Genomic DNA, 25,667 nt, shown 5'->3' on the forward strand with positions numbered 1-25,667 from the left:
GTTCTTTCTCTGTATTGTAGATCACTCTCAAAGTAAAAGTTAAAAATCTTGTTGAAAAATCCCCTTGCAACATTTCAAAAAGGAGCCACAAGTACATGGGAAACAGCAGTGTCTGTTTAAGTTTATGAAGTCAAAATATTACATCTTCTCTTTTTAGGTCATGTTTTAAAAATAGCAATTAGTGTTGTTTTCAAATGAGCAGTGAGATTCCTTTGTAAAATTGAAATATCCCTCGCTTAGCTAAATAAACAGTTTTCCTATACTAGTTGAAGGTATTTTTTTTTTTTTTGGTGAGAAAGATTCGCCCTGAGCGAACATCTATTGCCAATCCTCCTCTGTTTGCTGAGGAAGATTGGCCCTAGGCTAGCATCTGTGCCCATCTTTCTCTACTTTATATGTGGGATGCCGCCACAGCACGGCTTGATAGCAGTGCATAGGTCCATGCCCAGGATCCGGGCCCGCGAACCCTGGGCTGCCAAAGCAGAGCATGCAAACTTTACCACTGTGCCACCAGGCCAGCCGCTCAAGGTGTTTTTTATTTACTGTACTTGATTTCATTTAAGAGGCATTTGCCCCCACTATGTCCAACAGTATAAGTACAAATTTGGAATATTGCTTTGTAAAAGAAGCTAGAAATTGCTTTAATTTTGTTTTCTTATTCTACTTAACAAAAATGTTTGCATATTGATTCATTTGGGAGTAAAAGAGTGGCACCCATTTGAGTAAGGCTCCTAGCGCAGACATGGGACTTCGTGCCCCTCGTCACAACCCTGAGGATACGGTGACACTGTCTGCAGTTTAGGCAAGAAAGCTGAGCACACAGGAGAGAGGAGCAGAGGCTCTCTGCTCCTGAGTCCATTTTAAATTTAGATTATAGACACATAAGAGGAAAGAAAAGAATTGTTCTTAAACGTCTCCTTTACAGAAGGCACTATCCTACGCCCCGTTGGCAGTCTGAGTAGGGAGTTGCCTACTGTCACGCTGCCCAGGTAGAAGGGCCGTGTCTGGGGCAGGTGCGATGCTGCCTTAGGCATGAGCCTCCCACTGAGTCTGCACTTCTGTCTCACTCAGGGACTGTGACCTCACTTCCTCCATGGTACCACTGTAGGAAGATGGAGCAGTTTTTCTCCTGAAAAAGGCAAAAGATGAACAAGCTTCTTGAGAGCCACGGCTCCTGTTCAGTTTTTTTATTACTCACATTCTTGTCAGTGGCTGCTGTCATTGTCACCACAGCCTCCACAACAACCCTACAAGGTGTTGGCGTTCTCTCCATTTTACTGACGAGCAAACTCAGGTCCCAGAGGCTGAATCGCTTGTTCAGGTCACAGAGGTGTGAAGCAGATACTAATGTCTCAGGTTTCTGTGGGATTAGACGAGGTAATCTAATACCCCGACACAGTGTCTGGTTCCTGGTAAGTGCTCAGTAGTGGAAGTGCTATTCATATCCACCTTACTGTCATCATTATCGTTATCATTATAAAACTATTTGAAATGACTTAACACTAGATAAATTGATGTGTAAGGAACATATTTCCTCTTTTTCCACGCGTCCATACCTCTGACCCATTGCTGGGTTGCTGGAGTGTTGCCAGAACTGAAACCCAAGTCTTTCTGACCGTGTTCTTTCTACTACTCCTCTGCCCACCACACTGGGGTCCCACGTCCCAGAGACAGCCCCATGATGTGCCAGCAGTGGGTACGAAAAGCCACAGGGTAACCAGCTTCCTCAAGTATCAGCTTTACTCCATAAGCCATTTAAAACACAATTAACATTACATTAAATAATAATAGTGATTACCACTTATTAAATACTATACCATAGGTACTATTGTCTGATTTTATAGACGAGGAAACCGAGGCACAGAGAGACCAATCAGCTTACACAATTACACAATTTCCCTCATATAGCTGGGAAGTGCAGGGCTGGGCTCAGTCCCAGGGCTCTGGCTCTGGGGCCTGGCCTCTTCCCACGTGGCTGAGCTGTCGGGATAGTGAGTAGAGTACACAGTGGGAGTGGGTGTGGGTGTTGACAGCAGGATAAGAGGAGCCAGGCCTGCCTGTATGGGGGCGGGTCCCGCCTGCTCCCCCACCAAGTCCACTTTCCACCTGCCCTTCTTAAGGGGCTGCCTCAGGGAAAGAGCTGGTCCAGCCAGCCATGGAGGCTTGGAATGGGAATGTCTGAAGGGGTCTGCTGAGTGTGGGTCCAAGGAGTCCACTCAGGGCATGGAATTCCTCTCTGGCCTCAGCAAGCAGCAATTTTTCTTTCATTATAGGCCTCTCAGCTCATACTTTCATCTTGAGTGTGTGAATTGTGCCTTCTACACACAAAGTTGCTGTTTTTGATGTTTTCTTGAAACTGGAAAGGATCTATACCATCCCTGTAGACTCTCTAGCTGGCTCCCCAGGGGTACAAATTCAGGTGGGCTCTTTACCTGAGGATTATGGGCACCAGAAAAAGCTCACTTAAAAAGTGGGGACCGTAGCTCATAGAAAATAGGGATAAAATAAAAATAAAGGTTGGTTTGAGACGTTACCTTGCAAAAAGAGAGAAAATTATGGCAAAATTAAAATTATTTCAACTTGTATTTGATAAAATGTTGGTTGTTACTGCAAATAACGTGCCTGCTCTTAGAATGAACAAAGAATGAGTCAGGTGTCAGCTTGGTTTCCTTGGCCAAAATTGAAAATAATTGTGTGGCGGCATCCTGCACTTGACATCTGATGTTGGCAGCAGCATCACTGAGGGTCGTTTTGTAAGAGAGAAAAATATTTGCAGGTTCATCAGTTTTCCTGAAGGTCTCTTGCTGAATCCGTCAATAATCCGATTATTGCCCTTCTCAGGAACTAACGTGTCTGTGTTTACTCTGCCAGAGCCTTATTTGTCGATGACTTCCCCGTAATTCCAGCAGTTCCCTAGTGTTACTTTCATTGGCTTTATGAAATCCTGCATCTTTAGTGTGATTTGTGATTTAACACAGAGGTGCCTCTGCCTGGTTGCTCAGGTTAGGGAGTTTTGAGTAGGGGCTTAGTTTATAAGTAATCCATTCGTTAATGTTTTCTTGTTATTAAGAAGTTCCTTCTTTTCATACGGCTGAGATCGTATCATATGAGCATTTTAGAAGCAGAAGATTATGTCATAGACAGTATTATTTTGTGCCATTAGCAATGTTCCCCAAACCACAGATATTTTGTTCTACATAGACATACCATGTTCCTAGATCTCTTGCCATTATTAGACGTTTAAGTTGTTTCTACTTTTTCTCTGTGATGAATACTACTGCCATGAACTTCTTTGTGCACAAACAGGCCCAAATCTTAAGATAAAAAATGCCTGCACATTTTAAAATTTATGAAATGAGTACCTGAAATTGGCCTTGGTAAGGCCCAGTGTGACCGAGAGTCGTGTTTTGCTGAAGAGTTCAGCATTCTATTGGCAGAGTTACTGGCACTCTTGACTCTGGGATCGGGTGCTTTTCTTATTGTTACATTCATCTTTGTATTTGTGGACACTTATCACACATGTTCTCTGCATTTGGAAATGGGAGGAACAAAGATTAGTAAGTGTTGGTCCTGTCCAGAGTCTAGGGGGAACAGTCAGAGAAGGAACTAGAGGATTACAATCACTATAGAAGTCTCAGAGTGGGGACTTCATGATACTTTTGAGATGTATTTTATTTTATTTTATTATTATTTTATTTTTTATTTTATTTTATTTTTATTTTTTGTTTCTTTTTTTGGTGAGGAAGATTGACCCTGAGCTAACATCCGTGCTAATCTTCCTCTGTTTTGTATGTGGGTCACCGCCACAGCATGGCCTGACAAGTAGTGTAGGTCTGCGCCTGGGATCCGAACCTGCAAACCCCAGGCTGCCGAAGCAGAGTGTGCAAACTTAACCACTATGGCACCAAGCCGGCCCCCAAGATTTATTTCAGTGTTTGCAAACCCCAGGCTGCCGAAGCAGAGTGTGCAAACTTAACCACTATGGCACCAAGCCGGCCCCCAAGATTTATTTCAGTGTTTAAGTTCCTCTCTCCATAAATCATATTTGAATATATGTAGGTACTTTGCTGGCTACCTGTTTGATAGGGGCATGGTTGCCCTTAAGAGCGTGTGAATTGTGTGGTACCTGTTGCCGTGGACGGCCTCCACATCAGGGACATTTTGTCCCTCCTGCCCTTCGCCTTCCTTTCTTCTTCCTTCATTCTTTCTTTTGCTTCTTTTCTTTCCTGTAAATTCATAACGTCATTTACTTCATGGCTGTGTCTTCGTGAAATCACTGCATCAAGTGTTAGCTTTCGGCGCACCCATTCCATTAACTCAGTAGACTGGGGGTTGCCTATTCTGTGCCAAGCCCAGGTTTCATGGCAAAGTCTGCTTTCAAGGAAAAGACATCTTTTTTGGGTGATTGTTCCATCAGCCCATAGAAGCACTGTGGTCAGTGTCCCCACTTCCTGTCTCATCGAGATCCCTGACCCTCTGCAAAGGTGCCCATTCCTTATAAAGGGAAAGCCAAGTGCCTCTGATACCACAGAGGGCAAAGGGGACTTGGGCTATAATTGTATAAAAATTACATAATTGTATTTTCTCCTTTCTTAAAAACTGTGAAAGCAGATCTTACAAGATGTTAATATTTGTTATCTGTGGGTGGTGGGAATATAATTGTCATATTTTTGTACTCATCTGAATCTTCTACGTTTTTCAAAAAATGAAAAAAAGAATAATAGAAAGAATCCCTGTAATGAAGTCTAGGTCAGGGGCTTGGCAGATTGTTTCTGTAAAGGGCCAAATAGTAAATATTTTAGGCTTTGTGGGCCAAGAGGCAAAATTGAGGATATTATGTAGGTGCTTATATAAACCTAAATGTAGCCGTATAAAAATGTATCAAGCATTCTTAGCTCACACATCTTATAAGCAAATAGACAATGGCTATGGTTTGCTTACCCTTGGTCTAGGTACTCAAGATCAATGACCCTTGATGCATTTAAGGATAATAGTTACAGAGCCATCACTTCTTTTCAAAGAATTATGACACTTAGCATTTTCCACACTTCGTTTCTTCTAGCCACAAATGAGAGGCTAAAATCTAAGGTAGGAAAAGATTTTCTTCCTTTGTTTTTGGCTGACCATGTTTTGGGTGTTTTAATAACTCACACTCTGCCCAATGTGTGTTGTCTGTTTCTCAGTTTCCTAATTGCCTCCGAGTTGTCATCCAGTCATGGCCTAAGGTTCCCAGGCCACTTTGCTCTCCTCTGTGCCGGCACTGCGTTGGCTCCATGCCTTGGTCCTGTTGACGCATGATGCTTGGGAAAGCAATTTGATAAGCAGTAGAAAGGATATCTAGAAGATCATTGACAAAAAACACTCCGGTGGCGTCCTCCTGCACCCCACCCTATCAAGGAAGCTTCCTGGGACTTCTTAGAGAGCAGGGGAATTTTGTAAGAGCTTCCAAAGGCTGATTTTATATAGTGTTCAAAAATAGATTATTGGTGACCCAAGAAAGAGAGTTACTGTTTTGAAAAGTATAGTGTAGTTTTAGTTCCTTTTGGCTTTACATAACAGGAAATTCCAACCCGCCTGGCTCTGACAACAAGGAAGTTTATTATCTTGTGTAAATAGAAGGCTGGGAATAGTTCAGGCTCTCAGCCTGGTAACTCAGGGACCAGGATCCTGCCTTGACCTTGATTCTGCCCCACACACGCACCCTGCCCCACGTGGCCCTTTCCTTCTCAGGTGACTGCCGTGGTTCTGGACATCACATTGAGACTTGACAACCACCAGAGGCAGAAAAGGGACTTTTTAAAACAAACAAAACCTTCCCCAGGACCCCCCAGCCAGGGTCCTCCCACAGCTCCCAATCCAGCCCTGGGCCACAGACCCTTTCCCAACCCGTGGGTGCCATAAGAAGAGAATTGCAGCTGCTGCCTCCATCCTCGTTCTGGGGATGCAGCCTCTGACCTCCTAGAGCAGGACATATCCCAGAACAAAATCAGGATTCTTTTAGCAAAGAGAAAAAGGAAAGGCATGGATATCGGGAGACAGCCAGCATTGTCTCCCACGGCAAGGAAGAAAAGGCCCACGTTCACACATTATTTCAAAAACAGTGCCGAAAAGCACTGTGTCCCCAGTATGCAATGGTGAGCCTCCATTCGGGGTAAACACATCGTCTCTGCAACTCACAACAACTCCATGAGGGATCTATTGTCATCCGCTTTTTAAAATCGAGGAGACGGGTGTTCAGGGAGGTAAAGTAGCTTGTCATATGGCATTTAAGTAACAGACAGGATTCAAAATCAGTGCTCATTCCGCTGTCTCTGACTTCCACCCTCTTGTAATTCTTTTGTAGTATCAGAAAACACGGGGATTCTTCTTTTCCTTAGATAATATTGGCAAAGCGGGAAGTTTTGAGTTTCTCCTTCAGGACACCTACTAAAATATAGCCATATATTCGTATATTCATTCACTATCTATCCATCCATTCATTTATCCAACAGTCTTCTATAGAACAGCAGCTCTATTCTCTTCATTCTGGGGATAGATATTCAGTTAAATAGATTTGGTCTCTGCCCTCACAGACCAGTAGGGGACACCAAGGTGGGAACAAGACATCACAGGGCAAAAGTAGAGGAACGTGCAAAGGACGGGAGGAAGGAGAATCAACCTCATCCTGCTCGGCCAGGGATGTTTTCCCGGAGGAGAAGGGCAAGCAGGCTATTGAAGGATGAATAATAGAGTTCATCAGGAGATGTGGGCAGGAGGAGGGCATTCAAGACACAAGGCAGAGCATGGGCTGAGGCCAGAGCCACAGAATAGCCCAGCGTTGGGGCTAGAGCACTTTTCCCTAGCAAATTTCATCTCAACATTCTGCAAAACATCTCCCTTCCGTGGCTTTCCACCACCTCTGTCTACCTCCCTCGAGTATTTTTGGATGGATTTCCAATTTGATACATGAACATGCCGTCAGTCAAAACAATCTTTTTAATGAGCCTCTTGTCCTGACAGCTGTGTTTAAGATAGGGCATGGAAACCGGGTAATGGAAATCTAGAAAATTGTCCATTCTGGACTGAAACCTTAATGTGTGCCCCACACTCCATCTCACATGCAAGCCTGCCATCTTTTTTTAAAAATAAAGAGGAAATTATGAATAGCGTAAAAGATGTAATTTGTGCAAATAAAAAAAAGGATCTTCTGATCAGATACTTAGAGAAGGGTGAGAGGAAGGTATAATTATTGAGCACTGCCTGAGTACATCACAGGCAGCTTCCAGCCGTGTGACTTTGTCTCTGAGTCTCACTTGATCTTTGAAGTGACCCTAGGGGTGGTTGATATTAGTCCTACCTCCCAAATGGGGAAACTGAGGCTCAGAGAGGTTGATGGATATGCCACGCTCACACAGCTTGGCAGTGGCAGACTGAGGTTCAAGCCCACATCCCCAGACCCCAACCTCAAGCTGCCACTACTTTTCTGGCAACCAAATGTTAGTATTAATAAAATACAGCTCTCCTCTTGCGTATTCCACACAGGGTTTGAATTGCCAAGTCATCAGGAAGGGAAAATTAAATTAAAAAGTTGAGCATAGCCTCCCATATAGAAAAGAATAAGGGGAAGTGAGTCTGAAGGTTGCAGGGGCGTAATTAATCCTTGAGTCCAGGGCAGGACGCTCTCCTTAGGGACTTCTGCGGCAGAACCACTTCCATCCTGATTAAGCTGCAAATGCACAGCCCTGGTGTTCTCTGGGCCACTTCTCTGCCATTGAGAATTGTAGTTTCATCCCCTTCTCCCACCTTCTTGTAGTTCAATTAAGAGCCTTGAAAAAGGGAGAATATCATTTTTGTTGATTATTGAGGTGAGGCAAGAAAAGCATAATTCACATGGCTTTTTTTTAGGGGAGGAAATTAGGGAAAAAATTTTAAAAAGAAAGAAAAATCTTTTCTGGTTATAGAGTGTGAGTTTGCTTTGGGTGAAGGTCATTTCATTTGGTCATTGGGCCATTACTTCCTACCCAAGCAAAACAAAAAAAAAAAGAAAGAGAGAACCCCAAGAGGAGGCTCTGATTCCTTAAGACAAGCCAGATGTTTCACATCACATGGACTAGACATCTGAACAAATGCCTAGAGTGAGCAGATGTTTGCATGTTACTTAGCGCCCACAAGAGGAGAAGCATGAACCCAGGTTTCCAGCAGTGGCCCAGCCCAGGAACACTTGTCTAATGGTAAGGAGGTTGTCACCAGCCTTCCACAGCTACTCATGTCCTTCAGAAGATAGGGGCTTGGCTCCTGTAGGAGATAATGCACCCCTCAGCCCAGGTCAGGTCATGCAGAGACAGGGCTGCTTGTCCTGGGTGCTCTGTGACCTGAGAGAGTCTCTTCTTGTGCTAATGGTCCTGCAGCAAACAGGGACAGATGGGCTCTCCCCTGAGACCCTGCCGTAGACCTGGGCAGAGAGATGCCTTCCTCCCAGGAGCGGTTGCTGCCCCAGGGCCCCAGGGCTCTCTGAGAAGCTGCACTAACTCTGAGTGTCCCCATGTACCTGAGCAGTCCCTGGAGGGCTGAAAGGCTCTAAACCCGCCTGACCTCCCAGTTTAAAATGTAGAATGATCATCTGACAGCCTAGATTTTATATACCAGAAATACAGTTTTCAGGATTTTGTAGGTAGCTCTGAGATAGAGATGGCCTGAGTGGAACAATTAAAAGATATGGTGTTGAATGAAGGAAAGCAAGTTGCAGATCCATAGATAGCATATCCCATTTTTGTGCAATTATATATATTTGTATACATGTGTTTCTCTGTTACTGTTAGTGCCATCGAGTTGATTCCGACTCTAGGACCCAGTGTACAGCAGAGCGGAACCCTGCCTGGTCCTTCCGCACCATCCTCTCATCTTCAGGCGCTCTATCAGACGATGCTCCTCTGCTATTCATAGGGTTTTCTATGGCCAAATTTTTTGGAAGTGGCGGGGCTAGGTCCTTCTGTGTATTTCTATAGACCTATATCTAATATCTGTATTATTAGTACACACATTTCAATTATCTGGACAATACACACTGAACTCCTAAAATGAGAAGAGAGATTTCCCTCCCCCTTTTTTTTATGCTCTGTATTTTTGCAACATTTGATTTTATTTTTAGCAAGCATCCATTGCTTTTTTCTTTTAACTGTTTATTCAGAAATATTTTCAAGCTTACAGAAAAGTCGCAAGTAAAAATAACACCTATATACCCTTTGCCCAGATTTATCTGGCATTTTACCCCCATTGCTTTATTTTTTTTTATTATTTGCAAGAGATATTGCAAATATATATATTTTTCTGATCTCTTTGAGGGTAAGTTGCACGTATCACTGTATATGCGTTTTTCTCTTTATTCCCATAACTTTTCTTGGCAGTCATTCCGTATCAGTTCCTGGAGATCCTCCTCATTCTTCTCTACAGCTGCAGCGTGTGTGCGTACCGCAGTTTATTCAGTGGCTCTCCTGAGGCATGCATTACCTTTGAAGGCAGAAGAACAATAAAGATAAATGGTGGAAAAAAATTTAAAAACCACTGAAAAGAGCAGGCTGAAGCTCTAGTGGAAAGTCTCTGTTGTTTTTAAAGTGGGCGGGGCTGTGGGAGAAGTCAGGTGGCTGGTGAGCCCTTGGGCCACCCCTCGACTCACGCGTGGAGTGACGGGCGTCACGAGGTCCACTTGCTCTCTGTAGGCCAGGGTCCCCGGAAGCAGAGCCTGAGATGGGGGTTGGAGGGCCTGTGGGAGAGGCTCTCAGGAGCAGGGAAGTGAGGACGCAGGACAGGCCAAGGAGCAAAGGATGTGTGCTCAGCTGGAGTTGGACTTCGCCTGATCCAACCAGAGCTCAAATCGCACCACAGACGTGGTCCCACCTGGAGGGAGGGGGGGCCGACGCCCCAACCCCATGTACAGTAATCGGTTTTAGGAATGTTGAAGAACTAAAAATAATAGATGTAACGAGGCTCGTTCACAGTGCCTGGCGCACAGGAGATCTTCAACAAATGATAGCTATTACTATTATGGCCATTATTCCCTTTTTTCCTTTTTTGTCCTGTAACAGCTTTATTGTCATACCATATAATTCACTTATTTAAAGTGTACAATTCAGTGGTGTTCAGTCTATTCACAGAGGTGTGCATCTATTCCCACAGTCGTTTTTAGAACATTTTCATGACGCTATAAAGAAACTCTGTGCCCTTTAGCCATCACTCCCCCATTTCCTCCCAACCCCTTCCCTCCCTCCCTGCCCTAGAAATCTGCTTTCTGTCTCTATAGATGTGCCTGTTCTGGGTATTTCATATAAATGGAATCCTATGACCCATGGTCTGGGAGCTGACCCTTTGCCCTCGTGTCATTCGGTCGTTAGCCATGTCCCCACCAAGGGGAGGGAACCTCCTGAGTGAGGTGGCTCTGGTTCAGTCATTCAGGACTCAGGAGAAGGGCAGCCGTGAGCCCTTAGCAGCCAACCCTCCCAGCCGCTGAAGGATGCACGCAGCAGCCTGTAAAGGAGCCTGCCAGGGACACAGGCAACGTCCACCAGAGTAAATGGTGTGAAAGGGCTTTGTTAAGAGTAGGATGACAGGGATTATCCAGCCTGATAAAGAATAGGGAGGGTAGCCTTACTCAGAATTTCTGGATAAACAGAAACATATTGTATGTTGTCCTGGGCAGTCTCCCTTTTAATCTTTGCAAGCTCTCCCTTGTAAGATCACCAAGGAATAAAATCTCAGCAACCAAACTCTCATGCCCTTGGTGGGAATTTAAATCGGTTCATTTTCTGAAGGATAAATTTGACAAAGTCTAAGCTATGGGAATATGAAAGACTAAATTTTTCCCCAAGATCAGGAACAAGGAAAGGGCTGCTTCTACCACTCCTATTTAACAGCACATCGCAGGTTCCAGCCATTACAGAAGCAAGAAAAAGCATAAAGATCAGAAAAGAAGTAAAACTGTCCAAATTTGCAGATGATATGATTGTTTACTTAGCAAAATCCCAGAAATCTACAAAACAATTACTAGAACTAACAAATGAATTTAGCAAGCTCTCAGGATATCACATTCATAGACAAAAGTCACTTGTATTCTTATATACTAGCAGCAAACAATTGTCAAGTGAAATTATAAAAATAATTCAATTTGCAATAGCACAAAAAATCAAACTGCCTAGGAATAACCAAGGACGTAAGGCCTCTGCCCTAAGAACTACAAAACATTGCTGAGAGTAATTAGAGAAGACCCAAGTGAGTGGGAAGATAGACTGTGTTCGTGGATTGGAAGACTATTGTTAATATGGCATTTCCCCCAAATTGATCTATAGCTCAACATAATACCAATCAAAATTCCTGCAGTTTTATTTTGGGTAGAAATCTGCAAGCTGATGCTAAAATTTCTGTGGAAATGCAAGTTACCTATAATAGCAAAACAATTTTGAAAAAGAACAAAGTTGAAAGACTTACCCTATCTGATTTCAAGACTAACTATGTACCTACAGTGATCAAAACTGTTTGGCATTTGGTATTAAAAGGTAAACAAATACGTCAGTGGAACAGAAAAGTGAGTTTAGAAATAGACCAGAACATATAGTCAATTAGTTTTTATCAAAAGTGCTGAGGCAGTTCTGGAAACAACCCCAGTGTCCATCGACGGTTGAATGGGTAAACAAATTATGGGATATCCGTACAATGGAATAATACCAGCAATAAAAAGGATGAACTGTTGATACATATAGCAACATGGATGAATCTTTCAAAACCATGCCGAGTGAAAGAAGCCAGACCAAAAAAAGTGTGCATACTGTATGATTCCATTTATATAAAATCCAAATTAATGTGTAGAGACAGAAAGCAAGTCAGTGGTTGCCTGAGACAGGGATGGAGGGAGGGAGTGATTCCAACAGAGCATATGCAGAAGCTGTTGGGACTGATAGATGTGTTCATGATCCTGATCTTGGTGATGGTTTCCAGGTTTGTACATATGTTAAAATCGATCCAATATGTGCGGTTTATGGTTCTTCACGTTGTACTTTAAGCTGTACCAACAGAGGGGAGGTATGCTCTGACCCAGCAGTACAACAGTCCAGCAGCATAATTTCCTTGTAACATATGAAAGCTGTTGACCCTGGAGCTAGCCTTTTTGTCTATTTGTGTGTGGGGTGTAGTTATCATTTTTGCTCTGCAAGAGTGCCTTGTATTTGTCATATGGTATTAATAATTCAGTGCTTCTATAAAGGAAATACTCAGTGCTTTAGTTAATTAATATAATAATGGCTTTCATTCATTAGGTGCCTCCTCCAGCCACAATATAGCTGTTTCTCACAACAGCAGCTTTGCAAGGTAACTATTATTAACCCCATTTTACAGATGATGAAGCTAAGGCCATTCAGTTAAAAAGTGCCAGTGCTGGGATTGGATTTCCACATCGGCCCGCTCCAAAGCTGCTGTTCAGTATAGTAGCCACCAGCCATATGTGGCTGGTCCAAACCCCCAAGTGAGCTCAAAGTATAGAATACACACTGGATTTCCAAGACTTTGTGTGAAAATAAGAATGTAAAATGAGTAATATTTATATATTGATTACATGTTGAAATGATAATATTTTAGATATTGGGTTAAAGAAAATACATAAATTAATTTCACCTGTTACTTTTTACTTTTTTAATGTACCTACTAGAAAATTTTAAATTACATGAAGATCACAGTATTTTTCTCTTGAGCCTCAGAGCTCTTTCCACTTCACATTGTCTTTATAAACGACAACTAGGAAGTTAATTCAACAACATATATTTATATTTATTGAGTGTAAACTGTATGCTGGTTTTATAGTTTCTCTTATTGGTACATGTATTTACTCTATAAGCGTATTAGCTGTTAATTTTAAGAAAAAATTGTCGGCAATTTTTCTAATGTTTCAGCTGTGAATTACTTTTTTGGATGGAAGGATGTGGACACTCTTCGTTTAAGGTAGATAGAGAAGTCTCTTTCTGACCATCAGGACAGATGCTCTTTTTATACAATAACTGAGTAATTGTTTCTGGAATAACTTTGTGTTCATTAAAGCAGTGTTCTCTGTTGGGCAAATACACTTCTCTGCCCTGGTTGGAATGGCATCCGTGGTTTTATAAACTGAACTACGGATTACTCTTGCCTTTGTTCTTGTTTTCTTTATTTGTGAGAAGCACGGAAACTACCAATTTTTGAAGAATTGAGAACTCATGGCTGAACTTTGATCACCCCAATGTATTTTTTTAGGTGGTATGCTTTTCCCCTTAATACTGGGGATGGCCCTCCTCCCAGTTTTGTAAATAAAGTTTTATTGAGTCACCGCCACGCCCACGTGTTCACATACCTGAACTGTGGCTGCCTCCATGCTACAGAGGAGCAGAGCTGAGTAGTTGTGACAGAGACCGCATGGTCTAAAATATTTACTCTCTGGCCCTTTACGGAAAATGTTTGCAGACCCCAGGTCAATTAAGTTACAAATGATCCTCAAAAGAAGTTCCATGAAAATGTCTTTAAGATCCCACTCAAGTTAATGGGAATGTGGGGACGGGAGGGTTTGAATCCGTGAAAGGCTGGACCTGGAAGTGGTGGGATGCTTTAATGCTCACGAGAAGGAAGACACACACCCGAGCCTGGCAGTCAAGTCTATTTCCAATTCAGCCCGCTGGCCTTGCCTCCCCTGCCCTCCAGCTGAGCCAGAGTCTGACCTGGAATCCTGGTACTGCCATCCACTCTCCCGGAAAATACACATAAGAATTTCTCCCGTGTTGGCTGTCGTGAGGACTCCGAATGCTAGAGGAGAAATTCGGGTGCTTGTCAGTGGCCAGTTGGCAGGAGCCGACATCGTCGTCACTTAGCTCCCCGCTTCCTAGAAACACCTGACTCCTATTCTTTGCGCGCGTGCCGCCTCCCTGATGGGCCTTCATTGTACCGCCGCTCGGCAGGTGTCTCAGTTAAGAGCGCTGACTCGGGGGCCAGGCTCCTGCCTTCAGGTCCCAGCCCTGCCAGGTACAGGCTGAGTCAGGCAAACCACTAAATGTCTTGACATCCCAGTTTTCTCACCTGCAAATCTGGGATAATAACCCTGCCCTCTTCAGAGGGAAATTGTGGGGATTAAGTGACTTAAAAACATGTCAAGTGCTCAGAACAATTTCTGGCAGATAGTGAGCACTCCATGAATATTACTTATTATTATAACCACCATAATCATGATGCTACTTCAAGTCCCAGGGCAGACACAGGCAGAGAACTGGAAGAAGTTGAGGGTGGTTTAGGTCAAAGCCACCCCCTCCAGGAAGCCTTATTACTGGGCCTGCAGTGCCGTGATCTTGGCACTGTGTACCCCTAAGGTGGTGGACAGAGCATCTGCTTGAGTCAGCCTGATCCAGGTACAAATCCTAGCTGTGTGACCCCAGGCGTGTTACTTAACCTCTCTGTGCCGCATTCCGTCACCTGTAAAAGGGGGATAATATGTTCCTCATGGGGGTCCTTATGAGGCTTAACTGAAATGATACATGTGGAAAGTGCTCAGCTCAGAGTGGGTGTTCAGTAAATAAAACACTGCTAACCCATTTCTGCATTTTATTATGAAAGCTCTTTGCATTACTACCCAGCTGTAGACCTTCAGCTCTTGAGTGCTGGGAGTGGTCTATCTGGGTGCCCACTCTGCTCCAACAACACCTGGCACCAAGAGGGAGCTCCGCAAACGTTTATTGCCTCCAACTGGCTGAAGCAGCAGCCCCCTGCCTCACCCAGAGACGTGGAGCCAGCCTCTTCCTTTCTCCACGTTCCCTGGCAGCGTGGGCCACAGGCACTGAGGCGTTCAGAAAGATACGCGCCAGTGAAAATCTTATGAGAGTGATTATACTGGAATCTAGAATTCCCAAATTGACAACTCAGAACCCTAATTTAATAGTAAAAAAAGTCTTATTGAATGAGTCAGGTGGGCCTTGACCCATCCGGTTAGCAGCTGCGCCTCCCAGCCCTGCTTGAGAAGCATCTGCCTCTCCCCCTTTGCCTCGGGCATCCCTGCCTCTGGCCACCACAGGGATCACATCTCCAGCCTGTGTCCTGGCTGCCTGCTGAGGAGGTTCTTTCTCTGCAGGAGGGGTTATTTATCCCTGCTCTTTGTGTGTTCACACCAACCTTTCTTTTACTTTCCTTTCCTTTCTTTTCTTTATGAGCCACATTTTTTCCCCACCCCGAGGCAGGATAAATTGAGTGTGACTAATGATTTACAACACAAATTTCATTGTTATAGCTGGCAATGTAAAGATGCATAGCATTTTCATAAATGTATACTCAGGCAGGATAAAAGTAAAAGCTGTCCAATTGAATTTGTTTACACTTTCCAGGCCTAAGTAACATGAGGCATTGCGGAAGCCAGTTTTTACTGTCAAAATTGTACTGGGGGGTGCATCCTGATTTCCCTATTGATTTGAGGCCAGTTTCCGGTATTAGAATATTAAATTCGGTATTAGAATATTAAATTATATGGAGATTGCATCCCAATCTTCTGATTGATTTGAAATGAATTTGAATCAAGACAGCTTAAAAATAGCTTTTATAGCGTCTTTATGACTTGATACCGTGGAAAAATAAATATGGAGCTAATGCCACAAAGTCGTCCTGTTGATGCAGGAGCTGTCTGTGCTGGGAATTCTTCCGGCGGTAATTCAAGAAGATGCTTGTCATCTCCTTACAGCAGTTCATAATTCAAAACAATCTATACGTAATACTCAATTAAGGAACCGTAGAGGCATGTCGGCCACAGATGACTGATGAACAGCCCGAATGGAAATTCTGCACAACTGTTGAAAACACCGCTAAAATCAATCCCCCGTCAGGGAAACCATGATTTATTAATACATTCCTTACCTCCATTGAGTTGTGAATCAATGCTTCCCCGTCAAGAGCTAATAGAAAGCCGAGATGGGTAAAAGTTCTTACAAGTCCTCGCGGAATGGTGGCATGAAAGGGGCAGGAGTGTAACTCGGACGAGAGCCTGCACGTTGCGGAGCCAGCCCGTGGTGTGTGTCCCACTCCAGCGATGACCTGCTGGCCCTGCCCGGGCGGAGCCTCGAGGAGGGCAGGGGGGTGGTGCACCTCTTGTGTTCTGGGTGCTTGCTAGCCGCATCCATGCTCCCCCTCAAACCTCTCTGCCACCCATTTGACAGGTGTTACCATTATTCATCTTACAGATGAGGAAATGGAGGCTCACAGAGGGCAGTAACCTGCCCGCAGTCCCAAAGAACAGAACCCGAGCCTGCAAGCCGGTGGAGAGCTTGGGCTCTGATCCCGGCTGCCCTGTTTTCCAGCTGTGTAACTTAGCCTTCGTTTCTTAACTTCTCTGGGCCTCAGTTTTCTCGTCCGTGAAATGGAGAGGATTGAGTCCCCAGGACATAAGTCCGTTGGGATGATTCAGGGAGATGATGGCCGGGAAGTCCCCGGTGTCCTGCTGCCGTCCTTCCCCGCCCGTCCTCGTTCCCCTCTCCTCAGTATTTGTGCTTCTTGAGACAGGGTGAGGAGGACATAACCAGGGTTCAGAACTCCTGGACTTCTCGGGGGTGGAAAGTAGACGCAGGAACTCCCACTGCTGAATCCCCGGCTGCTTGCGGTTCTAGTTACAACCCGAGAAGAGGCTCCCTCACTTCCCACTCGGAGTCTTGTCCCTTGTGGTTCGGTTTTCACTGGGCCAGCCAGGAACATCCCAGAGCCTTGAACTCGGCACCAGAACCTGGCAGAATGGTTATCCATGTCCTCCTACTTTTGAGACAGACTGTAACCTCCTGTCTGACCGTCCCTTTGTAAACTTATACATGGTCAGTGCATGGTTTGTCATTCAGGACTCCAAAATGTCAAGTTCCTAATTGTAATGGGGGCGGGGGTTGACTCTTTCCCAGAGGGGAGAAGGTTCTGAACACAACAGCTCTGCTCAGTGATGGTCTCTTTCATCTTTAGTCCTCTTTAGGCACCTTTGCTGTTGTACAAATCCTGGTTCAGACACATTTTCTGTGACTTGGGACATTAACAATAAATGGTGATCCCTAAGGGGCCTGGAATGGGATGGATGGGACACGCGTATTGCAGAGACGCCCAGCTGTCCATGGTCCACTGAGACCCGCTCTCAATATTTCGCCGGTCACTCGAACAGTCCCCGTTAATGCTCCTGTCTCTGCAAATGCCAAAAAATGTGGCATGAAATTTAAACATAAATGAGTTTTACAGCTAATTACGGCTAATGTGAGCTACTTTCAAAACTGCAAAACATTTCCAGAATAGTACAGTTTTCAACTATGAATTAGGCATAAAGAGCCAAATTTCATAAACAAAATTTAGTATACAACAAAATAATAATAATGCTAAGTGCTTTCCGACCGGCCATTAGGAGCTCCCTGAGGTGGCTCTAATAGCACACGCTCCCGTTGGGCTCTGACGGCACAGGCCACACGGCTTGGAAAGCCCAGGAAGGCAGCCGAGGAGGCAGTCATTTCCACGGCCCTCCAGTCGGAGCGATCAGGAGTTCTTCATCTCTATTTGCGGCGAGGACCCATCAGGCGCCCAACCCCACGGTTCCAGCTGCAGCTTTTGAACCGCACGGCTCTGGCCCTGGTGTGGCGGCACCTCCAGCCGTTCTGTCATCCTTTGCCCTGTCCACCTGTCACGCCACCTCTACGCTGTTCGGGTCAGCTTGATGTTTTGTTTGTGATCACCAGATGGATTCATGATCACTGAGAACATTACAGTGCGGTAATTAAAAAGTAGAACGTGATGCCCCTCACGAATCCTACCCCCCCACGCTCATGGTGAAACCACCAGTGTGGCTGTTTAGTGAATGTTTCCCCCCAGTTCAGTTTGGGGGGTACACACACACACACCTTCTTCTACATATGCTACCTTTATTTTACAAAAATAGGATCACACTTTTTTTATTGATGTTTTAATAGTTTTTAACTGTGAAATTTTGGGTTGTACATTTTTGTTTGTCCATCACCATGTATATGTCTCCCTTCACCCCTTGTGCCCACCCCCTACCCCCATTGCCCCTGGTAACCACAATACAGTTTTCTCTGTCCATGTGTTGGTTTATATTCCACATATGAGTGAGATCATACAGTGTTTGTCTTTCTCTTTCTGGCTTATTTCACTTAACATAATACCCTCCAGGCCATCCATGTTGTTGCAAATGGGACGATTTTGTCTTTTTTTATGGCTGAGTAGTATTCCATTGTATATATATACCACATTTTCTTGATCCAATCGTCAGTCGAGGGACACTTAGGTTGCTTCCACTTCTTGGCTGTAGTGAATAATGCTGCAATGAACATAGAGGTGCATAAGCCTCTTTGGATTGTTGATTTCAGGTTCCTTGGATAGATTCCCAGTAGTGGGATGGCTGGATCATAGGGCATCTCTATTTTTAGTTCTTTGAGGAATCTCCATACTGTTTTCCATAGAGGCTGCAGCAGTTTGCATTCCCACCAGCTGTGTATGAGGGTTCCTGTTTCTCCACATCCTCTCCAACACTTGTTGTTTTTTGTCTTGGTGATTATAGCCATTCTAACCGCCATGAGGTGATATCTTAGTGTTGTTTTGATTTGCATTTCCCTGATGATTAATGATGTTGAACATCTTTTCATGTGCCTATTGGCCATCTGTATATCTTCTTTGGAGAAGTGTCTGTTCATTTCCTCTGCCCATTTTTTGATCGGGTTGTTTGTTTTTTTGTTGTTCAGTTGTGTGAGTTCTTTATATATCATGGAGAGCAACCCCTTGTCAGATATATGTTTTGCAAATATTTTCTCCCAGCTGGTGGGTTGTCTTTTCTTCTTGATTCTGGTTTCGTTTGTCTTGTAGAAGCTCTTTAATCTGATAAAGTCCCACTTGCTTATTTTTTCTTTAGTTTCCCTACACAACACTTTTTTTTTTACATCTTGCTGTTCCTACTTAATAATATATTTGATGGCTTTCAATGCCGGTACATGTAAATCGACCTCTTTTTTTGAATCCACGTACTATAATTTATCCAGTCTCCCATAAGGGAACATTACAAACAGTGCCTCAGTGAACACTGCACTGTATATTAATGCCCACAGGCACAACACACCTACGTCTGTGGACTCTTCTCTGGGTATTTCTGAAGGATAAAATTCTATGAAAATGGTGGAGGTGGGTCAAGGGGGATGCACAATAAAATGTGAGACGATAGCACCAAATTACTCTGTGAAAGGAGTTGTATCTGTTTCCATTTTAATAACAGTAACTGAAAATAGCTGTTTCTCCCCACCCTGGGCTGTTTTAAGTAGGGAAACCTGGGTCACCTTCCTTCCCATCCCTAGCTGTGGACCTCAGCTGGCAGGCAGCCACACCTGCCCACAGGTGGGCCTCAGTTCCTGCCTCGTGCACATGGCATAGTCCGGAGAGCTCTGTTGAAGGTCTCCCAGAATCCTGCTAACCAGAAGCAGCTGCTGTAAACATTGTGAACATATTTCCTTCATACCTTTTTGAATCATTGTTAAATGCAGAACAGTTCCATCACCACGAGTATCCCTCCTGCTGCATCCACACCTGACCCCTCCGTCTCTGTCCCTAACTCTTAGCAACCATATCTATAATTTTGTCATTTCAAGAATGTTACATAAATGGAATCATACAGTATGGAGACTTTTGAGTTTGGCTTTTTTTAATCAACATAATTTCCTTGATATCCATTCAAGTTGTTGCATGTATCAATAGTTCATTCCTTTTTTATTGCTGAGTAGTATTCCATGGTATGGATGTACCACAATTGAACCACTCACCTATTGAAGGACATTGTTTCCAATTGCTGGCTATTACAAGTAAAGCAGCTATGAACATTTGTGTACAGATTGTTGAGTGAACATAAGTTTTCATTTCTCTGGGATAAATGTCCAGGAGTTCTCTTGCTACGTCATATGGTAAGTGCATGTTTAGTTTTATAAGAAACTGCCAGGCTATTTTCCAGAGTGGCTGTACCACTTTGCATTCCCACCAGCACTGTAAGAGTGATCCAGTGTCTCTGCTCCAGAGCCAGCATTTGGTGTTAATAACATTTAAAAAATTTTTTGTTTGATTGTTTTTTGTAGTTATTGTGATTTTTTCCCCCTCTTTGCTGATTGAAAGCTATATATTCCATTTCTATTCTTTTGGAAATTATCCATATGTTTTTTTAAAATAAACTTTTAAATTTTAGAACAATTTTAGATTGACATAAAAATTACAAAGATAATACAGAGAATTCCCATATACCCTGTACCCAGTTTCCCCCATTATTAATAGGTTACACTAGTGCAGTACATTTATTACAATTAATGAACCAACATTGATACATTTTTATTAACTAACATCCATGATGAGATTCCCTTACTTTTTACCTAATGTCCTGTTTCTGCTCTACGATCCCAAGTAGCATACCATATTACATTTAGTCATTATACTCCTTAGTCTGCTCTTGGTTGTGACAGTTTCTCAGACTTTCCTTGTTTTGGATGACCTTGACAGCTTTGAGAAGTACTGGTCAGGTATTTTATAGAATGTCTCTATTGGGATTTGTCTGACGCTTTTCTCATGCTGGGGCTATGGATTTGGGGGAGGAGGACCACACAGGTAAAGCGCCACTTTCATCGGTCATATGAAGCGTGTGTATTATCAACATGATGTGTCATCACTGTTGCTGTCTGTCCAGTTTCTCCGCTGTAAGGTTACTCTTGGAAGGAAGTCACCGTGCACAGCCCATACCTAACGGGTGAGCACTTATGCTTCACCTCCTTGGGGATGGAATATCTACGTAAATTGTTATTCTTCTGTATGGGAGATTTGTCTCTTTCTCCCACATTTATTTATTTATTCAGTCATTTATTTATATGAGTATGGACTCATGGATTTTTAAAATATACTTTGGATTATAATTCAATACTAATTTATTTTGTTGCTCAAATTGTTAAACTTTGGCCACTGGGAGCTCTTTCAGTTGATTCCTGTGTCCCTTTGACTTGCCCCTGACATTGTGAGTTTTTGGTTACTTCCTTACTTTCTGGCCCTACAAAATGCTCCAGGCTCCTCTTGTGTATTTCCTGCCCCAGCCCTAAAGTCAGCCATTTCTCCAAGGATCCATTGTTCCTTTTATCAGAGAGTGGTGTTAGAAACCAAGATCTGGACACTACGTGTGCCCGTTGCTAGTGTGTGTCCTTGCTTCTAGGCACTCTGAGCTGACAGAGCAAGGGAATGTGTGTGTGTACACTAACCTGTGTATATACACATCTATAAATATTTCTGTATGTAGCCATCTGCTTCGATACTAAAGCTAAACGTGAGTTCACACGGATGTCTCCAACTCTAATCCATCACTGTGGATCATTCTAGTTGCTTCCCCTTGCCTTGCTTTGTTAATTGAGCTATATAATTCACATACCATAAAATTCACCCTTTTAAAGTATAAAATTCAGTAGTTTTTAGTATATTTACAAGGTTGTGCAACCATCACCACTAATTCCAGGCCATTTTTACCACTCCACAAAGAAACCTTGTACCCATTAGCAGTCACCCCCCATTCTCCTTTCCCCCCTTTCCCCAGCCCCTGACAAACAAAAAATCTTCTTTCTTTCTCTATGGATTTGCCTGTTCCGGGCATTTCATATAAATGGAGTCATACAGTATGTGGCCTTTTGTATCTGACTTCTTTCACTGAGCATCATGTTTTCGAGGTCAATCCATGTTGTAGCACATATCAGTACTCCGTTCCTCTTTGTGGCTGAATAATATTCCATTTTATGGATGTAGCACATTTTGTTTATCCATTCCTCAGTTAATGGACATTTAGGTTGTTTCCACTTTTTAGGCTATTATGAATAGTGCTGATATGAACATTCATTACAGGTTTTTTGCATGGATGTATGTTTTCATTTCTCTTGAGTATATACCTAGGAGTGGAATTGCTGGGTCATGTGGTAACTATGTTTAACATTTTGAGGAACTGCTAAAGTGTTTTCCAGATCAACTGCACCATTTTACATTTTCACCAGCACTATATGAGGGTTCCAATTGCTCCAAATCCCTGTAAACACTTGTTATTTTCCATCTCTTTGATTATAGCCATCCTAGTAGATATGAAGTGGTATCTCATTGTGGTTTTGATTTGCATGTACCTAATGACTGATGATGCTGAGCATCTTTTCATGTGCTTATTGGACATTTCTATGTCTTCTTTTGAAAAATGTTTGTTCAAATCCTTTGTCCGTTTGGTAATTTGGTTATTTGTCTCTTTATTGTTGAGTTGTAAGAGTTCTTTATATTTTCTGGGTATTGATTTGCAAATATTTTCTCCTATTCCAATAGGTTATCTTTGCAATTTCTTGATAATGTTCTTTGAAGCACAAAAGTTTTAAATTTTGATGAAGTTCAATTTATCTATTTTTAAATTGGTTGCTTGTGGCCAAACATTTTTAAGAATCACAATAATTATACATTTTTTTCTAGCAAAGTATAAAGTTACTCATTATTTTCATCTTCCTTCCAAACATGACAATAACTTTTATATGCTTTAATTATCCATTGAACTGTCCATCTTGACATTTTTGTTTGAGTTTTAGTTTCACTTTAAGATTAAAAAATAGAATTTTTCAAAGAAAATCAGTAGTTAATTAAATTCACCAAAATATTTTATCAGTGTTTGCTCATCATTGTTTTTTAATATTTCATCCCTTCCTTGCTGAAACATATCTCTTAATAATTCTTGTAATAAAGGTTTGGAAGTGGTAAACTCTTAGTCTTTCTATGCCCAAACATGTATCTATTTTGCCCTTGAACTTGACCGGTGGTTTAGCCAGGTGTAAAATTTGAGGTTCATGTAGTTACTTGCCCTCAGCATTGGAAGGTATCACTGCTTGATTCTCTTATTGCTAAGATGCCTGCTATCTGTCTAATTGTCATTCCTTTGTAATATTTTTACCGTGATATCTTTTTAAAGGTTTTTCTGTTCAGTGCTCCACATGTCAGTATGAATTGATTTTTATTTGTCCTACTTAGTACTTTTTATCTGAAGACCTCATATATTCCTCCTTTCTGGAAAATCCCCAGCTATTATTTCTTCAAGTAATTGTTTCTTCTGTCCCAGCTCCTCTTAAGCACCATCGATACCTCTTAATCCACCCTTTGGGCTCCTTGAACTATTTGTTATATTGTTTGTGTCTGGGCCTCTAACACAGCGGTTCATTTCTTCAATTCTACCTTTTAATTCTCTAATTTCCTCTCTCATTAGTGTCCAGTCTAGAATTTACCCCATTTATTGAGAGTTGTTTTGTTTTAAATTTTAATGGTTGTCTTTTATGTCTGCCATTTCTAAATTTTCTTTACCAACTATTCTCATTCAATTCATGCTTGTTTTGTTTCATAATATGTTGTTCTTTTTTATGGGGATTAGTCCTTGTTAAAGGACTTTTTGATATCCTAAACATATTTAAAATATTTCTCAGACAGTTGTATTTCATTGATTTCAGCTGGAGTGAATTCATGTTCCTGATTGAAGAGTTTGTAGACTGTCTTACTTAGCGTGAGATTTCTTCATGGGTGGTGGAACTTTTTATTTCAGGTTCAGTTTGAGTAAGAGGGTATTTTTTGTTGTTGTTTTTCCCTCACTTTCACTCTTGACTCACTGCTCCCTGTCTAGTGGTTTTGGTTATTTCCACCCCTGCCCCTACCCAGGACCAGGCCTAAGTACTTTAGGACCCTTGTCCCACAGTCATACTGAGAAAACGTGTTTCAATTCCTAGACTTGAGCCTGTGTCTGTCCTTCCTTTCTAGACCCATAGGTTGCTATAAGCCCTGGCCCAGTGGTGTGCTGGAGAGAGCTCCTGCCAGCTCACGAAAACCAATTATTAAATTTAAGGAATTTTGTGAGCTCATTATTAATCAACAGCCATTATTAAAAATTAAATTCTACAAATTCACCATTAAATAGATTATATTAAAAAGCGAAGGTAGTAAATACTCAAAACTTACTATTTTCTAATTATCTTGCTACATGTTGCTATTATCCATGCTCTTAGGGTTGTTTACGGCTTTTGTATCTGTGTGGTGGAAACACCATATAATGATGTGCTACCTACTGGGCATCTCTTCCCACTTTTGGTTCAATGACATCACCTTGGTAATTTGAAATCGGCCATAATGAGAGTGTTTACACCATGGAAATTAGTAAACATTACAAATCAGGTCTTTTTTTTTTCCCTGAAGTAGTTGTTAACCACACCAGCACACCACTGTCGCAGCCCCAGGCAGCAGGCAATGGCGGTTTTCTTCAGACTCCTTCCGTAAACAGAGGTACTCATTGCAGGCCCCAGGCTTTCTTTACTCATCTCAGCAAGTGCTTTCAGTCTCAATTATCTGATAAGAGCTCAGCTCCTAGTAACATTGTAACCCCACTCATTACTTTGCCTTCCTGCTTTGTTTCTGGTCCACAGAACTATTTATTTTGGTTTGGAGGCTACCTTTGTCCCTTGGTTTTCTTTTTTATATCTTATCCATCATGGCTCTAAGTTTGGAGCAGAGGAGATACATTAAATGTTGAACATGGTGTGCTATCTTGATTAGAACTCCATAAACATTATTTTTTGTAGAAATATAAGATCCATCATATGGCTGTTTCCAGAGGCCTCAAATATTCCCTTCAGCCTTCTTCATCTCTCCCAAAGTCATTCACTTACCCTCCTCCTCTCTTCTTGTTCCCTAGCTTGTTCCCTTCTTGTTTCCTGTACTAGTTATGACAAACGTGTTAGTGATATATTGTATAGATGAGTTATCCTTGAAAGGATTCTGAATGTCACATATGCTGCCTTTTTATTTATTATGTACTGAGTAATATTATGCATTTAATGTAATAACATACTATTATTCATAGAAGAAAACATTGGAGCCCCAATTTACCTAAATGGAAATTCTTGGCCCCTTAATGTTCTTTTCCCTTCCCTGCAGGTATCAAAGCTGTGTTCTCGGGCCACTACCACAGGAATGCTGGGGGCATCTACCAGAACCTCGACATGGTGGTGTCGTCTGCCATCGGATGCCAGCTGGGCAAAGACACCCACGGGCTCCGAGTCGTGGTGGTCACCGCCGAGAAGATCGTTCATCGGTACTACAGTTTAGATGAGCTGAGTGAGAAAGGGATAGAAGATGACCTGATGGATTTGATGAAGGAAGAATGATTGCCATTTATGATCTATTCACTTCCACTATTTTTTTATTTTGCCAGAAACAGCAGCTGCACACAACCACTTATTGAATATAAAAGTATAGCAGGCAGATTTGTGAATTTATGTTCTTTTGCATAAATCAGAGAGCTGAGTCCTATCCTAAATTATATTCAAAATAGAACTGCCCGTCCTTTAAGAAAGAGAAGGGGAGGAGAGGAGCCTGGGAATAAAAGAATAAATGATATTGGAATATCTCTGCATGGGTGTTTGAATGAATTCTCCTAATGATGTGTTTCTCAGTTCTGCTTTCGAATTGGATTGTTTTCTGGTGGCAAATGGCAAATATCTACCTATGGGCCCCACTCCCAACTTGATATCATGTGTGATCTTTGATGATCGTTGAGCAAACTTCATCTGTTTGCATTAAACTGTGGTCCCAACTCCCAAAATACTAGGCAAAGC

The 25,667-nt window shown here is 42.5% G+C and overlaps 1 protein-coding gene across 2 annotated transcripts in view; it reads left to right on the forward strand.

The window, feature by feature from the left end:
- Positions 1-25,413, forward strand: part of CPPED1 (calcineurin like phosphoesterase domain containing 1) — a 107,874-nt gene extending 82,461 nt beyond the window's left edge. For both annotated transcript variants that reach the window (XM_058570030.1, XM_058570029.1), the window contains one exon: positions 24,988-25,413. In XM_058570030.1, coding sequence (XP_058426013.1) covers positions 24,988-25,217 — 230 coding nt within the window. In that variant the 3' untranslated portion in view covers positions 25,218-25,413. The remainder of the gene's footprint in view (positions 1-24,987) is intronic.
- Positions 25,414-25,667: the final 254 nt, after the last annotated feature.

The sequence above is a fragment of the Diceros bicornis genome, chromosome 26 (genome assembly GCF_020826845.1).
Source record: "Diceros bicornis minor isolate mBicDic1 chromosome 26, mDicBic1.mat.cur, whole genome shotgun sequence".
In the NCBI taxonomy this organism is placed as follows: domain Eukaryota; kingdom Metazoa; phylum Chordata; class Mammalia; order Perissodactyla; family Rhinocerotidae; genus Diceros; species Diceros bicornis.